Source organism: Thermobia domestica, chromosome 7 (assembly GCF_964235325.1).
Source record: "Thermobia domestica chromosome 7, izTheDome1.hap1.1, whole genome shotgun sequence".
NCBI lineage: Eukaryota > Metazoa > Arthropoda > Insecta > Zygentoma > Lepismatidae > Thermobia > Thermobia domestica.
Genome location: NC_137460.1, coordinates 22,960,641 through 22,980,009, shown reverse-complemented (window position 1 = coordinate 22,980,009; position 19,369 = coordinate 22,960,641). Strand labels below are relative to the sequence as shown.

The window sequence follows — 19,369 nt, the reverse complement described above, 5'->3', positions numbered from 1 at the left end:
GTCACCGCTGGAAATTTGTTGTGACAACGGACGAAGCATGGATCTACCTAAATGTCTGCGGTAAAGTTCGAACCATAACCTACAGCGGTGTTCAGGAAAAAGGCCGGTAACTCGTGCTTTAATGCACAGAAAAATCTTATAGTTGTTACTGGCTTTTGCTTCAAAGGAAAGCTGAAGATGGATGGAGTTGAAATAAATGTCAAAAGCAATTCTGCTTATTACCAAGAACATACCTTATTTCCAGTTTATACAGACGAAATATCAATATTATAGCAACGACACACACACAACGTATTCAGGTTAACGTCCAAAACATCATTGGCCTTCTACTGATGAATGGCAGCTGCAACTAGTATCCATCCTTCCGAGAATATTCCCGTTAAAGTGTCTGGATGCTAGTTCCATAGATTAATATGCTTTTGTACCTTTCAAACGGTGCCTTTAATCACGTAGAGTTAGCACGGTAAACGGATTCTGGAAAGCCTGAAAGCAGGAGACAATATACTTCTGGTACAGCTGCAGTAGAAACTGTGATTTCGTGCAATAGTCCGTAGTGGTGTCCATTACATCGATCAAGAAACTTCAAATTGTTCCAATGGGAACAGATTAGTCTCTGTAAATATTTTACATAACATCTTAAGCTGCCCAGCAGACACCTGTGCATAAAGCAACCCAAGAAGTTTGGCTAAATTAGGCCAGTGAATTACGCTAAAATTCCTCTAAATTCGGTAAAAATAAGGAAATATAATTCCTCTTTTACGTGAATGTAACCAAGTTTCATGAATAACTACAACATGGTTTTCGATATCGATCTCAGTTTAGTACCCAATTCGTAATACTGTATTTTCAGATTTTGAAAAATAAATCAACTATATTTACCAAAGTTCAAAATTTAATACAAAATATAACAAGAACATTACATTTTAAAAAATCTTTCTTGTTAAAGAGGCAGCAGTTAATTATTCAGTTGTTCTATTTCTTTTCTGAGTTATTTGGTGTCCGTATAATAACCCATCCCATGGGAAGAGTTATCTGGTATCCATATAATAGCCCATGGGAATATGAGACTACAATAAAAGAACCAACTTCTGCTGCTTTAAGGAAAACAATGCAACGTTTTTATAACTTACAAAATTGTTAAAAAGCATAATCTGTTTTCAAGATAGCATCCAAATACTCTCCACATTTTATTAATTCTTCTCTGGCATGCACAGTTCGAGGCTGAAGCGTCTCCATCTGGCTCAGTAACTTATTCATCTCCTTCAAATTGTTTAAAAACTGGAAAGGAAGAGGGGAAAAGTTATCACAAAAGACGTTCCCATAATTGAATCACTGAGTTCATAAAAAGAAATCATTCTAATAATTTAAAAAATAAGTTCGGGAAAACAAAATGTTCAGATTGCATAAACACTTCAAAGATTGTTCACCTGAGAAGATTGCGCACTATTTCGTAATATTTGAGAAAACAGTGATATTTCGTTGACTTTATTCCTGTCAAAATTGACAAGCAGATTATTACTCTGGGATTATTTCTTAAACAGCTTGTATTCTTGTTTAATTTTTCTTCTGGTGTGCAGGAAAAGGATATCTTCAGAACTTAAAGTCAAAATTAATAGCTTTATAAGCCTGTATGCTTCTGAAAAAAAAAAAGAAAAAAAAAAAGCCTTTTACTGTAACGTGCCGTGTAGGCTTAAGGAGACGGTGATGATGAGAAATGAATGCAATGGTGCAATGATTAGTGAGAGAAAACGGGAGAACCCCAAGGAAACCCACGCATACGGTTTGTCCAGCACGAAGTTCACTTGGCGCGAGATCAGATTGAACCACAGACCCTACGTACCAAAGATGAACTCTCTATCACTAACTCATCGCGGTCCCTTCTGAAAATGGAATAATTTTCTTATAAAATATTATGCAGTGAATATAAGGCGGCTCTCATCTTTATCAAAATAACAGTGTTCCTCTATCTATTAACATGAAACTAGATTCTGGTTGTATGGCTTTCACGATTTGACACCTACGGAAATTTTGGTGCAATATTATCCTACTGCTTGTCTAAACTACCTTAATCCAAATTAAGTTTTATTTTGATAAATGTGGAATAGAAGCAGTTCAAGAAATAATCTCAGAGTAATAACATGCTCATCAATGGTGACAAGAAAAGAGTCAACGAAATACCGTAGTTTCTCAAACATCATTCAGGTAAACAAACGTTAACTTTTATAGACAATAGTGCGTTGAATGTATACCTTAACATATTAATATTATATGGCATATAGAGGAAATAACGCTCTGCCTCTTATATACTTGACAAAATAGTAGTGAAATGTCTGATGTGTGAATAAAAGGAAAGAAAGAAAAAGAACGAAGAATTGGTCAACTTTCTTATTTTAATCTGCTTCATATTTAAGTTTTTCGGTATTCGGAAACTAAGAACACGGTAAAAGTGTACTGTATCATGAATAAGCTAAACGTCGTGCAGACGAAGGATGAAACCCCATTTTCAGCTACTTAGAGGGACTTCCTAAATTATCGAAGAACTAACAAGAAATCGAAGGTCATAAGAATATCCCCAGGAAACGGGACATTGCGGGTCAGATTAGAACAAAGAGAACTTGAAGAGATCCATCATTTTAAGTATCTGCAAAGTATTTTGACTAGAGACGCTTACTGTACCAAAGAGATCACAGCAAGAATTGCCCTACTCAAAGAAGCATCCAACAAGAAAGATCACTCTTAAGTAGGCGGCTTACTATTGGACTAACGATAAAGTTGGTTAAGTGCTATATATGGAGAATTTGACTGTATGGTTCAGAGACTTGGACATTACGGAAGTTAGAGAATCGAATTGTGGTGTTGTAGGGAGATGAAGAAAAGAACGGACAGTGAGAGTAACAAACGAAGATGTTTTAAAAGGGACATGAGAGAAGAAGACGCTTTTAGCCAGCATCCTTTGTAGGAAGGTTAACTGGATTTGACATATCTTGCGAAAAAAATTGTCTTCATGGCGCTATAGAAGGAAAAAATAGAAGGAAAGCGAAAAGTAGGACGAAGACCACAACTAATCGATGATTTGAAGAATAGAAGGAAATATTGAGAGTTAAAAGAGGATGATGAAAATCGAGACAACGTGGAATAAACATTTCCAAGCACAAACAATAAATAAATAAATAAATAAGTAAAAACTCCTCGTTAGACCAGTACCTTAAAAAAGGCAGAATACTTAATAACACATGTGTTTATCGATGTTTATGGAGAGAAGAAACAAATTCAATTGATTGATTGATTGAGAGTTTTACGTCCCGTTCAGCAGCGAGGCTATATGAGACGTGGACCTACTGATTAACGTGGAATCCGAACCACATGAGCTCCCGCCGGGAATCGAACCCGGGTCTCCCGCGCCAGAAACAAATTCAAATTCAATACGATTTCTGCTACAACCAGAAAGCAAAAATTCACTATTTCCCAGCGCACAGATATTCCTTAATACTATACGATTACGATTTTGGTGTTTTTGGGAAAAAATTACTGCATGCGAAGAGATTTAGAGTGAAGCAGAAATCGAACTTAAGTCTCTCTAGGTAGATTTATACAATAATTCAGTACGTAGACATAATCACTAAATCCAGAAGAAAGACTAACATTTCCGAGATCTGTATAACTGAATCCGGATGTATTATAGATTTTGAAAATTACTGAACAGATTCTTTAGGAAAAATACACTTGCTCTAGCTACCGCCGTAAAGGAGAATATTTTATTATCAACGGTAAAGTTCTTCGATTATAGGGTACACACAACCCAATATATGTCGTAGTGTGTAACTTCATTACTGCCATGATCTATAAACATACTCACTCTTGTAAAAGAAAATGGAATAATGATGTGTCCGACTCAAAGGCATACACTCAAAATCACACATTCTAAATGTATCAAAGGACCTGGATGTTGCTCAACTGTTAAAGCATATTATCTGTATATAAGGGCACGAGTTTTTCGCACTAAGAATTTGACGATTTCGCGTTTCGCTTTTCATATGTCGCGTTTTGTCGTATTTTCCAAATAAAGTTTCGCATTTTGTATCTCTTGTGGCAAAGATATTCCCTGATATTTTTACAATTATTCCTTTTATTCATAGATCACTACAGAAATAAACCACTAATTACCTAAAAATAAAATACACTGAATATTTTACTTGACATTGTAAATTTCACTTATAGAAAATTGTTTTTAAGTCAAACTGAAGGAAAATTAGTAACTTACTATGAGTAGGAAAGTTTTGCTGTATTCTGAAACACACAGGCACAAGTTACATTTAAGCATTAAACAACATAAGCATGTTACATGTTTCCACATTTTCCTCCTTCATTGTTGTACCTTTGTCAATACTTAAAAAACTCACAATTGACATTGCTTGTTGGAAGCCACACAAATGTAAGTGCATTTACAGCAAACTTCAATCAATCATCACTTCGGAACTTTTGTCCATTTGAAATACTCACCATAGATGGCCATTTTTCATTGAGCTCGCTCGCGCTCGCGCTCACTTCTCTCAACTGAGCTCGCACTCACTCGCGCTCGCGCTCACCCGTCTCAGCTGGGCTCGCGCTCACTCACGCTCGCGCTCACTTCTCCTAACTGGGCTTGCACTCACTCGGGCTCGCGCTCATCTCTCTGGACTGGGCTCGCGCTCGCGCTCATCTCTCTGGACTGGGCTCGCACTCACTCGGGCTCGCGATCACTTCTCCTAACTGGGCTCGCGCTCACTTGCGCTCGCGATCACTTCTCCCAACTGGGCTCGCGCTCACTCGGGCTCGCGATCACTTCTCCCAACTGGGCTCGCGCTCATTCGCACTCGCGCTCATTTCTCTTGATTGGGCTCGCGCTCACTCGCGCTCGCGATCACTTCCCTCAACTGGGCTCGCGCTCACTCGGGCTCGCACTTACTTCTCTCGATTGGGTTCGCGCTCACTGGGGCTCGCGCTCACTCGGGCTCGCGCTCAATTATTGAGCCCGAGCCCGGTTGAGCGTGAGTGCCGAGCTCACGAGCGTCGGGCTCGCGAGTTTGGACACCTATGATACAGACACGGACAATGACACGGAGAACCAGTCGTATTAACAAATGCTGAAACAAATCTTCAATTATGCGCTTATTCACCTAAAAATCACCTTCACTAACATGTCTGCTCACTAGGAGCGAATCCCCAGCGTGTACGTTAACGTATACTTACGAGAGAATACCTATAACGACGAATGATGTACTCAGATTTTGAGTACAGTTTCAAAAGTTCATTTCCGTAAGCTGTAAAGGCAGTAATTGCTATGCTATCACAAATTGCTATCACAAATTAATTGCAACTTTTGAGTTGCATACACACAAACTACTAGGGAATGAAGAGCATGTACTAACAAAGAATACACTGGAAAATGAAATAACATGTTATAACAAAAATTAAAATGAGATGATAATCGATACAAATGTAGAGGATGAATATGGCATGTCCGAACTTCGCCAAGTATGGTGGAAGAAGCTATTTGTTTACTTCTTCTTGACCAACCGCTAAGAACATTTATAAATCCATATGTGGCTTTGTTATACGCAATTAGTACATTCAAATTCACGAACGATGACGAACTGAAGGGTACGAAGGTACAGTTGCAAGTAACAACCATAGTCATAATAATATAGTTCAACTAAACAACGTTGAAAATAGTGGACAATCAGGTTTAAGTAGAAATGACCAAAACTGAATAGTTTTGCATCGATCATTCCGAAGAAATTTGGAGTTATACTGAGCATAGTTTGGGGGAGAAGCGAGCATCCCCGGTGGATATACTTCAGCTGACTTCTTTGGGGGGGGGGGGAGAAAATGTGATTGAGGGGGAAATTCCCCTCATCTCTCCCGGTAATTTGCACCCTACATATATATATATATATATATATATATATATATATATATATATATATATATATATAGATAGATAGATAGATAGATAGATAGATAATTGGCTTGGGGCAATATAGTGCTAAGCCGCATTTGTAAAAACAAAATCTACCCGTTGCTGTTGACAAATTTGCAAAAATTGAGATTAGATGGCAGTAAATATCGTAAATGGTGTTCTTGCCTTCATTAATTTGTATTGTAGTGCAGCGATAAATTTCGTTGCACAATACGTATAAATGTGGCTTAAAGTTATATTACTCCAAGCCCTTCATATATATATATATATATGCAAGTTAGTTGGAAACCTGGGGCCCGTAAAATAGTGTTTCTAATCGAGTCCCACGTCTTGTAATTCCATTAGGTTATCTTTTCTCTCTCACTTGAAGAAAGAAAACTAATTTTTTAACGGTGACTTCCCTCCGGAGCAGCCTCTACTTTTAATTATGTGTTTGCTGTTTGAAGGCATATTGTCCTGTTACAATACAGTAAATATGAACATTTCTTAATTTAAGTCAAATTTAAGAGTATTAAAACTGAATTTTTGAAATTGTGCGTTGATTATAGCCTGTAATTTGTTAAAACAAAACACCTATCAAAGAAAATTACAAGTTAATGAAAGGTCAAGCAAGATGTTTGTGAATATGAAACTTACATCATAATATCACTTTGAGTCAAGAAGTTATATATGATAAGCATAATGATAATGATAATGATAAGCATAATGTGGTTCTAGTTTTCGATTCATCTTTACATTTCTTTAAGTATATAAATGCCAGTTTTTAAATCGCATAACATAACGGAAAAAATAGTAGCTACATTATATAAAATGAGGTAATTTTACGAACTGCGTTAAAACAGGAAATACAATTATGTTAAAATATTGAGGTAGTTTGGAATCTCTTGCCTGTCAGATGTCAATTAACAGATTAATAATTTCCTTCTATAACAAGCAAGACTTTATTTTACATGAATTAAAGACCAAAATATAAATTCAGATTACGCTCTTTCGCAGGAGACCAATCCGACAAGCTTGGAGCCTTATATAAATGACAGCGTTTTGGTACTAATGAAAAATACAACTTACGGTATAAATGTTAATTTTCGACCCATGTTGTGTAGATGCTGGTCGATTACTCGACGAGATGCTGGTTGGTTGCTCAGATGATCCTTGGTCCTCTCCCTTACCTTTTTATATTGTATAAATTTCCTCAGTCAGACCCTGAGGTTCTCCATAACAGCCTTGTTTGTTCACTTAATTACTTTTTACGCTACGTGACTGCCGGAGAACCTCATTAGTCCACGATAAGTGTGACTGTTTATCCAAAATTCTTTTGTAACCTAATTTAAGTACACATACAATTTTTACATATAATTACTAGAAAACAGTGCTAGTTATTTCACTAAACTTTTTTGATATATTCCTTTTTGCAATATGTTGAGCTAACTTTTTTTTTTCTCAACTCATGTCATAGTTCCATTACAGTCCCCCACTGATGAGGAACTGTTCCTGAACATCACCGTAGTGTGTGTCACTCCTTTTTTTTCCTCAACTCATATCATAGTTTCATTACACAACTGTGAGTTGAAAAAAAAAAAAAAAAAAAAAAAAAAAAAAAAAAAAAAAAAAAAACAGAAGTGACACACACTACGGTGATGTTCAGGAACAGTTCCTCATCAGTGGGGGACTGTATTGAAACTATGACATGAGTTGAAAAAAAAAAGTTAGCTCAACATATTGCAAAAAGGAATATATCAAAAAAGTTTAGTGAAATAACTAGCATTGTTTTCTAGTAATTATATGTAAAAAATGTATGTGTACTTAAATTAGGTTACAAAAGAATTTTTGAATAAACAGTCACACTTATCGTGGACTAATGAGGTTCTCCGGCAATCACGTAGCGTAAAAAGTAATTAAGTGAACAAACAAGGCTGTTATGGAGAACCTCAGGGTCTGACTGAGGAAATTTATACAATATAAAAAGGTAAGGGAGAGGACCAAGGATCATCTGAGCAACCAACCAGCATCTCGTCGAGTAATCGACCAGCATCTACACAACATGGGTCGAAAATTAACATTTATACCGTAAGTTGTATTTTTCATTAGTACCAAAACGCTGTCATTTATATAAGGCTCCAAGCTTGTCGAATTGGTCTCCTGCGAAAGAGCATAAATTGAATTTGTATTTGGTCTTTAATTCATGTAAAATAAAGTCTTGCTTGTTGTAGAAAAAAATTATTAACCTGTTAATTGACATCTGACAGGCAAAAGATCCCTAACTACCTTACTATTTAAACAATTATGTCAATTGACGAAGCTATCGTAAAATTTAAAATGTTTTGCTTTTTTTTTTTTTTTTTTTTTTAGCAATTAGTATATGATACCTCATTTGTCCGGAAGACGAGAATACATACCACTTAATCACATTAAATCAATATGAATATAAATGCCTGGTAACCCTTAGCTGTTTCGTTAGGTATGTGCTAAACTTCACTGTAATATGATCTGATAAATCCGTATGAAAATATTGTGACAAACAACACCAAAATCGAGTAGTGGCAAACTGAATGCTATCGTTTCAGAGTAGATTTCGAAAAAAAAATAAATAAATAAATAAAAAATAAAATAAAAAGACTTTAAAGGAAGGAAGTGTGTATGTATGTATGTATGTATGTATGTATATACAGGGTATCCAATATACAATGCAATGCGGAGTTTGGGATAGTAGAACTTTTGAACCTGAAGTGATACACGAATAATGGTTATACCAAAATGAAGCCTTGTTCATGTATATACTTTTAAACTAGGAAGCATAGATTGAAGTACACTAGGAACCACACAGTGTTGCTACATGTAACCGAAGGTGTAAATCATTTTTTTTGCAAAATATGTTAATTGAATCATAACTTATACGTATGGATGTTCTGTCATTAATTTTCAGTTTGTTTAGTTGGAGTAGCTTGGAAAGTATGGAGCAGAAAAAAGAATTTTTCATTTCCACCGATAACTAATCGGATGAGGCCCCTGTAAGGGGTTACTAGGGAAATCGTATTTTTCATAAATTAACACACTGAATTGGCAACTGCTGATGTTTCAATGCATCAAAAGGTGTGTTAAGGATCTGTCTACGTTATTCAATTCCTGAAAACAATGAAAAACAAACTTTGAAATTATCATGATAAAACGTTTACTTACATGCACCCGGTAACACTGCTACTATCAGAAATGAGTTACCACCTCTACAGCGGATGCTGGGAGTGTCCTCTGTTTTGATTCAAACACTGGTTCACACGTTTCACCAGGTTGGCAACAACTTTACGAAGATTAGAAGTGTTAATGTTCTCTATGGCACCGCGAATGTTCGTTTCCAGGTCTTGAATAGTTCGAGATTTGTTCTTGTATGCCTCTTGCTTTAAATAGCCCCATAGAAATGAATAGCAGTGTTGCCGGATGCATATAAGTAAAAACAAATTTCATTATAATTTCAAAGTTTGTTTTTCATTGTTTTCAGGAATTGCATAATGTAATTAGATCCTTAACACACCTTTTGATGCACTGAAACATCAGTAAAGTTGCCAATTCAGAGTGTTAATTTATGAAAACTACGATTTCCCTAGTTACCCCTTACAGAGGCCTCATCCGATTAGTTATCGGTGGAAATGAAAAATTCTTTTTTCTGCTCCATACTTTCCAAGCTACTCCAACTAAACAAACTGAAAATTAACGAAGAACATCCAAACATATGAGTTATGTGTCAATTTACATGTTTTGCAAAAAAAAAAAAAAAAAAAAAAAAAAAAAAAAAAAAAAAAAAAAAAAAAAAAACCTTTGGTTACATCTGGCAACACTGTGTGGTTTCTAGTGTACTTCAATCGTTGCTTCCTAGTTTAAAAATATATGCATGAACAAAGCTTCACTTTGGTATAACCATTATTTGTGGATCACTTCAGGTTCAAAAGTTCTATCCCAAACTCCGGGTTGCATTGTATATTGGACACCCTGTATATTTCTCCTTCTGGTCTATTTAAGTGTCCCTTGCTTTCAAATTTTCTAAAATATAAATATAATATTGCTTCAGTTTTTTAAAAAAATAAATATTAAAATTACATAGTGCAGTAATTAAATTTCGCGTAAAATACATTTAAAGATCTCAAGAAGAATTCAGTAAAATTAACTTGCTAAAACTGTCGTTTTTTTTTTTTTTTTGTTTTTTTTTTAAAGAATAAATAAAATGTTTCGTAATATAAATTAATAAGCTAAGAAAAAATTATGTTACATGTATTTAACACTATTAAAAGCTACTCTTGTTTGTTAAGATTTAAAGAACCTACAATTAAAATAATACATATTTCGCTCGACTTTTCTATGAACGTAAGCTTCACATTAGTTGCTATATATAAATTTCTTACCTTGTAGGGTCAAGAAGTTTCCTTACTCTATGATCTATTAGAAAAAGAAAATGGCCATGGAATTTGCAAAACAAAAACAAATGCCAGCCTCAAACACCATTGATAATAAGTATGAAAAAATGGGATTTCCATTCCCAAAGATGTTTCGACAATGAGATCACAGGTCAGATGTCAAACATTCGTCGAGTGGATAAATATAATACACTTCAGATAGTACAGAATGCACTTTTCCTTCATTTTCGTTTGCATAGCGGTTAAAATCTTGCAGGTCGTTATAATCTGGACTTGGAATACATTTCTTATATTTTATTCCTGAAGCAAACACCTGTTTAATGTCGGTCTGCAACATAAGCTCAGCTATACACTACCGTATGTTTACGCGCGTAAACTAACGATGTGAGTTTATGCGCGTCATGCAGTTCATGCATTGTGCATGAATTTACGCATATAAGCTGAGGAAAGCAGTTGCAGAATGGATCGATCGAAAGCAAAGTTTTAAGGGCGGGTACTACCAATGTTATATTGTTGAGAAAAAGAATAAAGAAAAGACGCTAAAGAAATAGGTATGTTTGGACAAGGAATAGGATTTTAATATTAGACAAGGAAGGATAATCCAACTTTCACAGATTATATCCAATTTTTATTTAAATTGTGATGGCTCAGTAGTAGAAGGTTCATCTCTGGTGCGTGAGGTATCTGGTTCGATCGCAGCTCGTATCAAATGGGCAGGGGTGTAGCCAGCAGGTTTGTGTACTGGGGTCCGTCGTTTTTGAGGGGGGGCAGCTACAATGTACAAAGCCAAAAAATGTGTTGCTGTTAGTGTTTTTGAGGCCTGAAAGAAAGGAAAATTTTGGTTTCCTTCTGGAAAACTAAAAACACTATTTTAGCTTCTTCTTCTTCTTCTTCTTATTATTATTATTATTATTGTTATTATTATTATTATTATTATTATTATTATTATTATTATTATTATTATTATTATTATTATTATTATTATTATCCATAAATTATATTCAAGATAGTTTTTATTATGCTTAATCAAGAACTACTGTCCGGGACCAAACGCTATACTTTTGTGCATAACTATAAAGGTAACCAAGAAAGTTCTGTCCCTTTTCGCGGATGTCTGTGTTCAATTGGACCTCACACCGTGTGTTGAATGCGAGTGGAGATAAGGCGAAGGTCAATTGTTGGTGTGTATATCCAACCATACTACCTGGTTGTGGCAATTCAAATACACCGTAAAGACAGAGGGAACGGCTTGGGTACAAAACCTCGCGGCCCAAAATCTCGCCGGGCCAAAACCCCGCCTGGACAAAACCTCGCCGCCCAAAACCTCACCTGGCCAAAACCTCGCCACTCAAAACCTCGCGGGCCAAAATCTCGCCGGGCCAAAACCTCGCCTTGCCATAACCTCGCGTCCCAAAATATCGCCATACCCAAAATCTCGCCTAACCAAAACCTGGTTGTAATGATCGCGCGACACAGAATCTCGCCTGGTCTAAATTAAGCGAGACGTAGTGTCGCCTGGGAAGAAATGTTGTCAGGATAAAACCTCTTCACGACGATTTCTTCAATGTAGAATGTTCTATCGCCAGATTTACAAAACTTATTAGGTTTTGAAACTTGACATTTTGTATAAATCTTCTTGCTCCACAAGGGCACTAGCTCCAGATAAGACAATATTTTGCGAAATGCATGCCCTGAGGAGGAATGGAATGGAATGCCTTGAATGAATTTTGCCGTTCTCCAGATCTAAAAAAACTACTAAGCATAGAACCTTTACGTTTTGGTACAAATCTTCTCCTTGTACCATAAGAAGGTATGTTGCAAAATGCTCCTCGTAAGGGAGTGTTGAAGTTTGGATAATTCTTGAACGTTGGCTTGATCTCAGGACCCACGAGGTTTTGGCGGCGAGGTTTTGTCCACGCGATGTTTTGGGTGGCCCCGTGTCATTTTCCTGTTTCACTTTTTATTATGTTTATTTATCTCCAACCGTTTTCTGTTGGACTTCGCTTATCAAAATATTTCTAAAACTGGTTTACTGGTCCCAAAATCTAAAATTCAGAGTGGGGGTGGGGCGACTGCCCTCCTGCCCCACTGGCACCTCTGTCTAGCGGCTGCAATATGAAGCTATTCCACGCCCTTTCATATGGTTTTAGTTACATTTACTTCGGACTCTTGACTGCGAAGACATTAGGTTTTTAAATAAAATTAATTTGCTGAGCAAAATTGAACTTTATTGAAAATGAACTTGGATTCATTGTCCTCTGAACGTCCTAAATATTACTTTACTTCAATAAATTATTGACTTAAAAAACAACCAATTACATAGGCTTGCAGAAAATATTCTAAAGTTAGCACAACATGAAGTGTCCTTCAAACATTACTTTTGAAGCAATGGTTTTAAATGCAGGTACTATCAATGTTGTGTTGTTGAGAAAAAGAATAAAGAAATAGACATATTTGGACAAAGAAGTGGCTAATATTTAACAAGGCAAGAAAGAATAATCCATCTCTCACTGATTATATCAAAACTTTATTTAGATCGCGGTGAGTCAGTAGTAGAGGGATCATCTCTTGCGAGTGGAGTCTCTGGTTCGATCCCAGCTTGTGCAAAATGGGTTTTGTGGTTGACAAACACCGCGTGCGTGAGTTTTCTCGGATTGTCCCGTTTCCTCCTATTATTTTTACATTCCTCCTCTTTAGTGATGAGCGCAAGAGTCTTTGTCTTGCAGTTTTTACAAGAGTCTTCACCAAGACCAAAACCAGGAATCCCGATGCAAGACCAAGACCAAGATCAAGTGTGCCAGTGCAAGACCAAGACCAAGACTCGGTGTGCAAGACCAAGACCACCTGGGTCTTGGTCTTAGTCTTGAATTTGCTCATCACTACACCTCTTCGTTCATGTCATCGTCGCCCTCTTCTGTACCCTACACAGTAGCCTATAAGCGTGGAACGTAAAATTCGAAGATTTAATTTTCTTTTATTTAGAACATACAATGTAACAAGACTAATTAACATATGTAATTTTTATACTTGCGAAAGTCTTCTATTCTGTACTTTCCTCCTGGAGATGTATTTTGGCGAATAATCTTCGCAAGAAATACTCAAAGTTTACATAGAAAAAATAAAACTGGGAGTAGGCGGCTTCAGCCTTGAATCAGGGGTTACTTTCCACCGGTCCAAAATATAGCTTAGAGAGGAAATTATTACTACTGGCACCTCCTACTTTCTAATTTTAGGTAAATATCCTATAAAGGTAGATGCTGGAATTAATTTCTTGTCGGAAAATAAATTGCGAACAATGGCGGATCCGCTTCATTCGCTTCACTCAGTAAGGCTTAGCTTTTTCTTTCTTTCTTTCTTTCTTTTTTTTTTTTTTAATCTCTGGACGTTTTGGGGGGCTTGAAGCTTACACACATAGGACTTACTAACATTATTTTTTTAAAAAAAGAAATCCTGAAATTTGGCTAGGCTTCAGCCTGAAATCCCCAAACCCCGTAAACCTTCCAATGATTACAGTTGGATGATATTCTTGGGCACAAAGAGCTACCAAGGGAAATCAGTTCACGGGGATTTTTTTTTTTCGTTCCTGAGTTGACATTTTTGTTGGATATATGCTAAAAATCAGAATGTGGTTCCTGTGCCGGTCCAGAAAATACACAATTTTCTTTACAAATATCGATAAATCATACTAAGTACTGATACCAGTACCATGATTCTAATATCAATATTTGTAGATTTCATACAGTTTTGTGTAGGAAGTGAAATGTATAAATACTGAAGGGAAAACATTGCACAGAAACATTATGTTCCTATGTTCAACATATTTTTTGTATGTGGTGCAAAGTATCCTGACCTATGATGTTACTTTGCACCAAAGTTTATATTATAGTAATCACGGTCATCGTGAATGTTTACAAATGCACTTGCACGAATGTTTTCCTTATATATCTAGCTATTATATGTTTAAAATATAATGTTCTAAATCATTACGTTTATAAGTTACATGCGATTTTCTTTAAAATTCATTACATCTGCTGCAAAGTAACCCCGTCTTACGGTACTGGATGATCTTTGTCTTAAACAATATCACCTACTCACGAAGCTGTATACATTTCTTGGAAAAGCAATCAGAACGAACATAATGTTTCTGTGCATTCACTTTACGGTACCCAAAGAAAACCTTTTATCTGCAGCTATAACGCCTACAGGTAATCTATTATTGAAATCTAGGCCCTGATCTAGGACGGGCTCCTGGGAGGGAGGGGCAGTGAAAGATTTCTGCGATGGTCTGCCAGTGGGGAGCGGCGAATGACCCTTCGTCCCGTGCTGCAGAGATTTCTTTGAATTTAGTGCAGGTGTCTTCTGTGGTGCGTATTGTATTCAAATTTTAAAAAGTGGATCAAAGAATTTTCCACATAAGAAATATATACCATATAGGCCTATTACAAAGAGTATTATTGCTGGAATTTTAAACGAAATTTACTAAACTAATTTCGTGCAAATTACTAACTCAATCCTTTATATAAATTTTATATCTCTCTTTATTGTTAATAATTATAAGAAACAATATGTTGAAAGTTACTGTTGAAAATAACACTTTTTGAACCTCGTCACCGTTATCACTCTTACAATTTTCTCTACGAGACGAGAATTTTTTCGAGTCTGGTGAGCAACACTAGTTCATCCAAGTCTTAGATTTCAAACATCATTTCAGTGCTAAATGATCCGTATATAAAACCTATAAATTATAAAAGTAATTATACGATCACAATGAATAGCATATAGGAACGCCTAAGATATTCAAATCATTACACAATATACTCCAATAAGAAATATGGTTTAAATATTGTTAAATTACATCCTTCTTAGACTTCTCTCCTGAAGCAGAAGGATTCTGAGAACTATTAGGTAAGGGAATACATTTTGTACTTAAATTTACAAAACGAGACGAGAAGTGAATCCTCGAGAATCCAGACAAGAAAGAAGTTTTCGAGAATTTATACAAGACGCGACAAGACTTAGGGTTCAGGAGAAGTGGTGTAATCACCAGTGGGAACTGGCAAGTCATCTAATTTAGATTCCAAATTAATATAGAGGTTTCCCTTTCATAAACCTCGTTAAACTTAATCAGTCAACCAAGCTTTATTAAGCTGAACGAATGTAACTTATGCGTCCACATGCAAACGTTTATTTACAGATATTTCTCTCGAAGATGGTTTGAATTATGTTGTCCAAATTTAGCGCTATCATAATGATCGTGTATCTGGTTTCAAAATTAACTAGATAAAAGGCCAATTTAAGGGCTGTATGTCAACTTGACATCGAACAACTTGCACCAAATTTACTTAAAGCTGGCCATTTTTCACTTCCATTCTTGGCAATTTGCCGAACAGGTAATTTTGTCACCGAAAATTTTGTCACAGTAATTTCGTCAGTGGTAATTTTTTCACCAAAATATTAGCATATAGGTGATTTCGTCACCGGAAAATTTTACACAGTAATTTTGTCATCGGTAAATTTATCACCACAGCATTAGCATATAAGAAACTTTGTCACGAAATTTTTTCCCCTTTGTTGAACTAGGTATAAACAAAGTAAACGACCAAAACAGCTTATTTATCTTAATCAAACTTGGAAAATAATTTAGTTGGTGTTATATTGTCATTTTGAATTTATTCCTACATGCATATTAATATATGTATCTGTATACGAAAAACAACGTATCAGTCTCGGTCTTGTTTCGATCAATATTTGCAGCTCCTTCCTGACAAAGCGGTTAGCGTACGTACCTTTGGCGTGGTAGACCCGGGTTCGTTTCCTTGCAGGTTATGTGCTTCGGATCCCACGTTAAGCTATAGTTCGCATCTGATGTGGCCCCGCTGATATAGTCGCAAGAGCCTGAGCAACAGGAAATTTGTTTGAGATATCCTCGGTACCGAAAACCAACATTAAACCCCAATAAATAAAGTCCAACACTTTGCATTACATTATACTTGAATAGCCAGAGCACATGTCTTTGAAGCATGGGGTTCCAGGTTTGAATCTTGGTGGGAGACCATTAAAAAGTTTCAACTCATAACGGTAGCTTACATTCCATCTTAAACCGTAGGTCGACATCTCGTACAGCTTTGATGTTGAAAGGGACGCTAGATTCCAAGCCAACCAACTATGCAATTTATATTTTGATATTTTAACAAATACTCTGGTTTAATCTGATAGTTTTCCTTTTCCCATGATCTTGCCTTATACTGAAATTCTAATCTCTACCAATCGCTGCTCTGTTGAGTGAGCTGTCGGCTCGACTCGATAGTGAATGAGCTGTAAGCCGAGCCGTTCAGAACCCTAAACCCGAGCCGAGCAGTTTTGAACTTGTTTGGCCGGCGCTCTCTAACTTGTAACGATTTTTGGTTCGAGCCCAAATACTTGCTCCTCCAGAAATCAGACCCAGAACCACGTGAATAATGCCTTCCCTCCTAGACTTCACGACTACCGAAGTCAACAGTCAACTCGCTTTTAGTATTTAGATACAAATCGCCTATCTTTCATGTATATACACGGTGTTGTAATAATAATAATAATAATAATAATAATAATAATAATAATAATAATAATAATAATAATAATTTGTAGTAGCAGTAAGTATCATTAATAATAATTATATTGTCAATGTAGGATATCTGAAGAAAGTATTTGAAACTACACACAACATTGGGCTCGATTTGAGTCGAGTTTAGAGCCGAGTTGGAGGAAATTTTTCGATCCGAGTTTTCGAGTCGAGCTCAAATATGTCTGTTTCGAGCCGAGTTGAGTTTCAATGAAAACTCGCTCGAACTCGCTCGTGCCCATTCTTAACTGTCTCTCGTTCACGGTTTTGTTTAGGACTCTCAAGTAAGGCTCGATCGATATGTTGTATCTCGGTCTAGTTTCGATTTACTAAAGTCTGTCTCGTCTCGAAATTTAAAGAGGAGAAACATGATACTTAGAGTAATCTCGGTCTCGGCATCACCATTAGAATATGTTACGTATGTTCAAGTTTAATTCTAGAACGCTTGGAGCAATTTCAACGAAGTTTGATACACATATGACATACAATCACAATAATATTGTAGGGCAAGATATCTCCGGTCTCCCTAGCGGTGGATAGAAGGGTGACGTATAAATAATCGAGAACGACCTACATTCATGTCGAATACACATTTTTAAAGAGTCGCTATACTGATTGTTGAGAGTCCAGATGACATTTAAGCTCAAGTCTAGTCTAATAGAACAATAGATCTCCGTAGAACCTTATGCTAACTGTTAGAAATGAATAGAACTATTGAACCTACTAGAAATTTTGAAAACAAATAAATTGCACGTCAAATATACATTTCAAATATTTTGAATAAACTTTTATTCTTCCGTGTATACAGTTCCAAGACTAAACCATATTCGATTACCGATTAAAGAAAGAAAAAAAAAAAACGAAAAAAAAATCATAATTTAACGTCAAACCATTAATGTCTTTCGGCTGAAGGAGGTGAATGATTAATGAAAGTGAATGATGATGAAAAATTAAACTTTGTGCTCTCCTACTCTGAATCAAACCTGGAACCACGTACAACAAAGGAAATACGCGCTAGTCACTACACTAGCAGAGAAAATTGCTTATTGCACTCTTTCGAGTACAAAGGCTATATGACACGGTGACCTTCAATTTAAGGTAGAACCATAAGCACCGCAATACGATCAAATTTCAAGGCTCTCCTCATCAGGACTCCAACCCAGGACACGGTGTAAGGAAGGCGCAAGTGCATGATTGTAAATATTTTGCCGTAATTTAAATGTGTTATACGAAGTATTCATATAGCTTTTGGCCAAGAAGAAGAAAAGAAAAGTTGTAAGCTGTTGTAGTTTTATTCATTGCTTATAGCATTGTTTCAAATTCTTTAGAAATAAATAAATAATAATAAAAATAAAAAACTTCCACTGAAATCTAGTTTCATACTATCCTTCGATATGGACAACAAACCCATGTGCAAAAATCCTGCTGCTCTGTAACAATAGATAGCAATTTCCAAGAATTGCCTCACTTCCCTCTATGCTCTGTACCTTCAACCATAAAATACAAGCATCATATGATCTCTGCATCTTTCGGAATGATGGGAGAATTTTGAAAACGCTACGTCTCATTCAGAGCTTACGAAGCAGAGATGGGTATTTTTGCTAACTCTCACTCACACTCACCTACCAAAATCTTCCTTTTCAATGCTGCACATGGAATGCGTTTCTTATGTTCTTGTCTCTGAAGCAAATGAGTCCACGTAAGCGCGAAGCGAGTGCGGGCTCGCGATCACACTCACTTCTCTCAACTGTGATCGCGCTCACTTGGGCTCGCGATCACACTCACTTCTCTCAACTGTGATCGCGCTCACTTAGGCTCGCGCTCAGTAATCTTAACTGCACTCGCGCTCACTAATCGTAACTGGGCTCGCGCTCACTCGCGCTCGCGCTCAGTTTTTCCAACAGAGCTCGCGCTCACTTGGGCTCGCGCTCACTTTTTTCAACTGGGCTCGCGCTCACTCGGGCTCACGCTCACTAATCTCAAGTGGGCTCGCGCTCACTCGGGCTCGCGCTCACTTTTTTCAACTGGGCTCGCGCTCACTTCTTTCAACTGGGCTCGCGCTCACTTTTTTCAACTGGGCTCGCGCTCACTCGGGCTCACGCTCACTAATCTCAAGTGGGCTCGCGCTCACTCGGGCTCGCACTCACTTTTTTCAACTGGGCTCGCGCTCGCTTGGGCTCGCGCTCAATTATTGAGCGCGAGCCCGGTTGAGTGCGAGTGCCGAGCTCACGAGCGCCGGGCTCGCGAGTTTGGACACCTATGATACTCACTACGCTGCACTTTCCAGACGAATCACTTGTCAAGAGTTCATAGGCAACTTTGTAAAACTCCAAATACGGTACTTCTTAATCAGATGCTTGCATTTGTTAAATGAAAGCAAAGCTTTAAAAAACTTTCTTAACGCAA

At 36.8% G+C, this 19,369-nt stretch overlaps 1 protein-coding gene across 3 annotated transcripts in view; it reads right to left on the bottom strand.

Moving 5' to 3' along the window:
• Nucleotides 1-874: 874 nt before the first annotated feature.
• LOC145689903 (uncharacterized) overlaps nt 875-19,369 on the bottom strand; it is a 50,418-nt gene continuing 31,923 nt past the window's right edge. For all 3 annotated transcript variants that reach the window (XM_081764227.1, XM_081764229.1, XM_081764228.1), the window contains exon 7: nt 875-1,278. In XM_081764227.1, the coding sequence (XP_081620353.1) occupies nt 1,138-1,278 (141 nt within the window). In that variant the 3' untranslated portion in view covers nt 875-1,137. The remainder of the gene's footprint in view (nt 1,279-19,369) is intronic.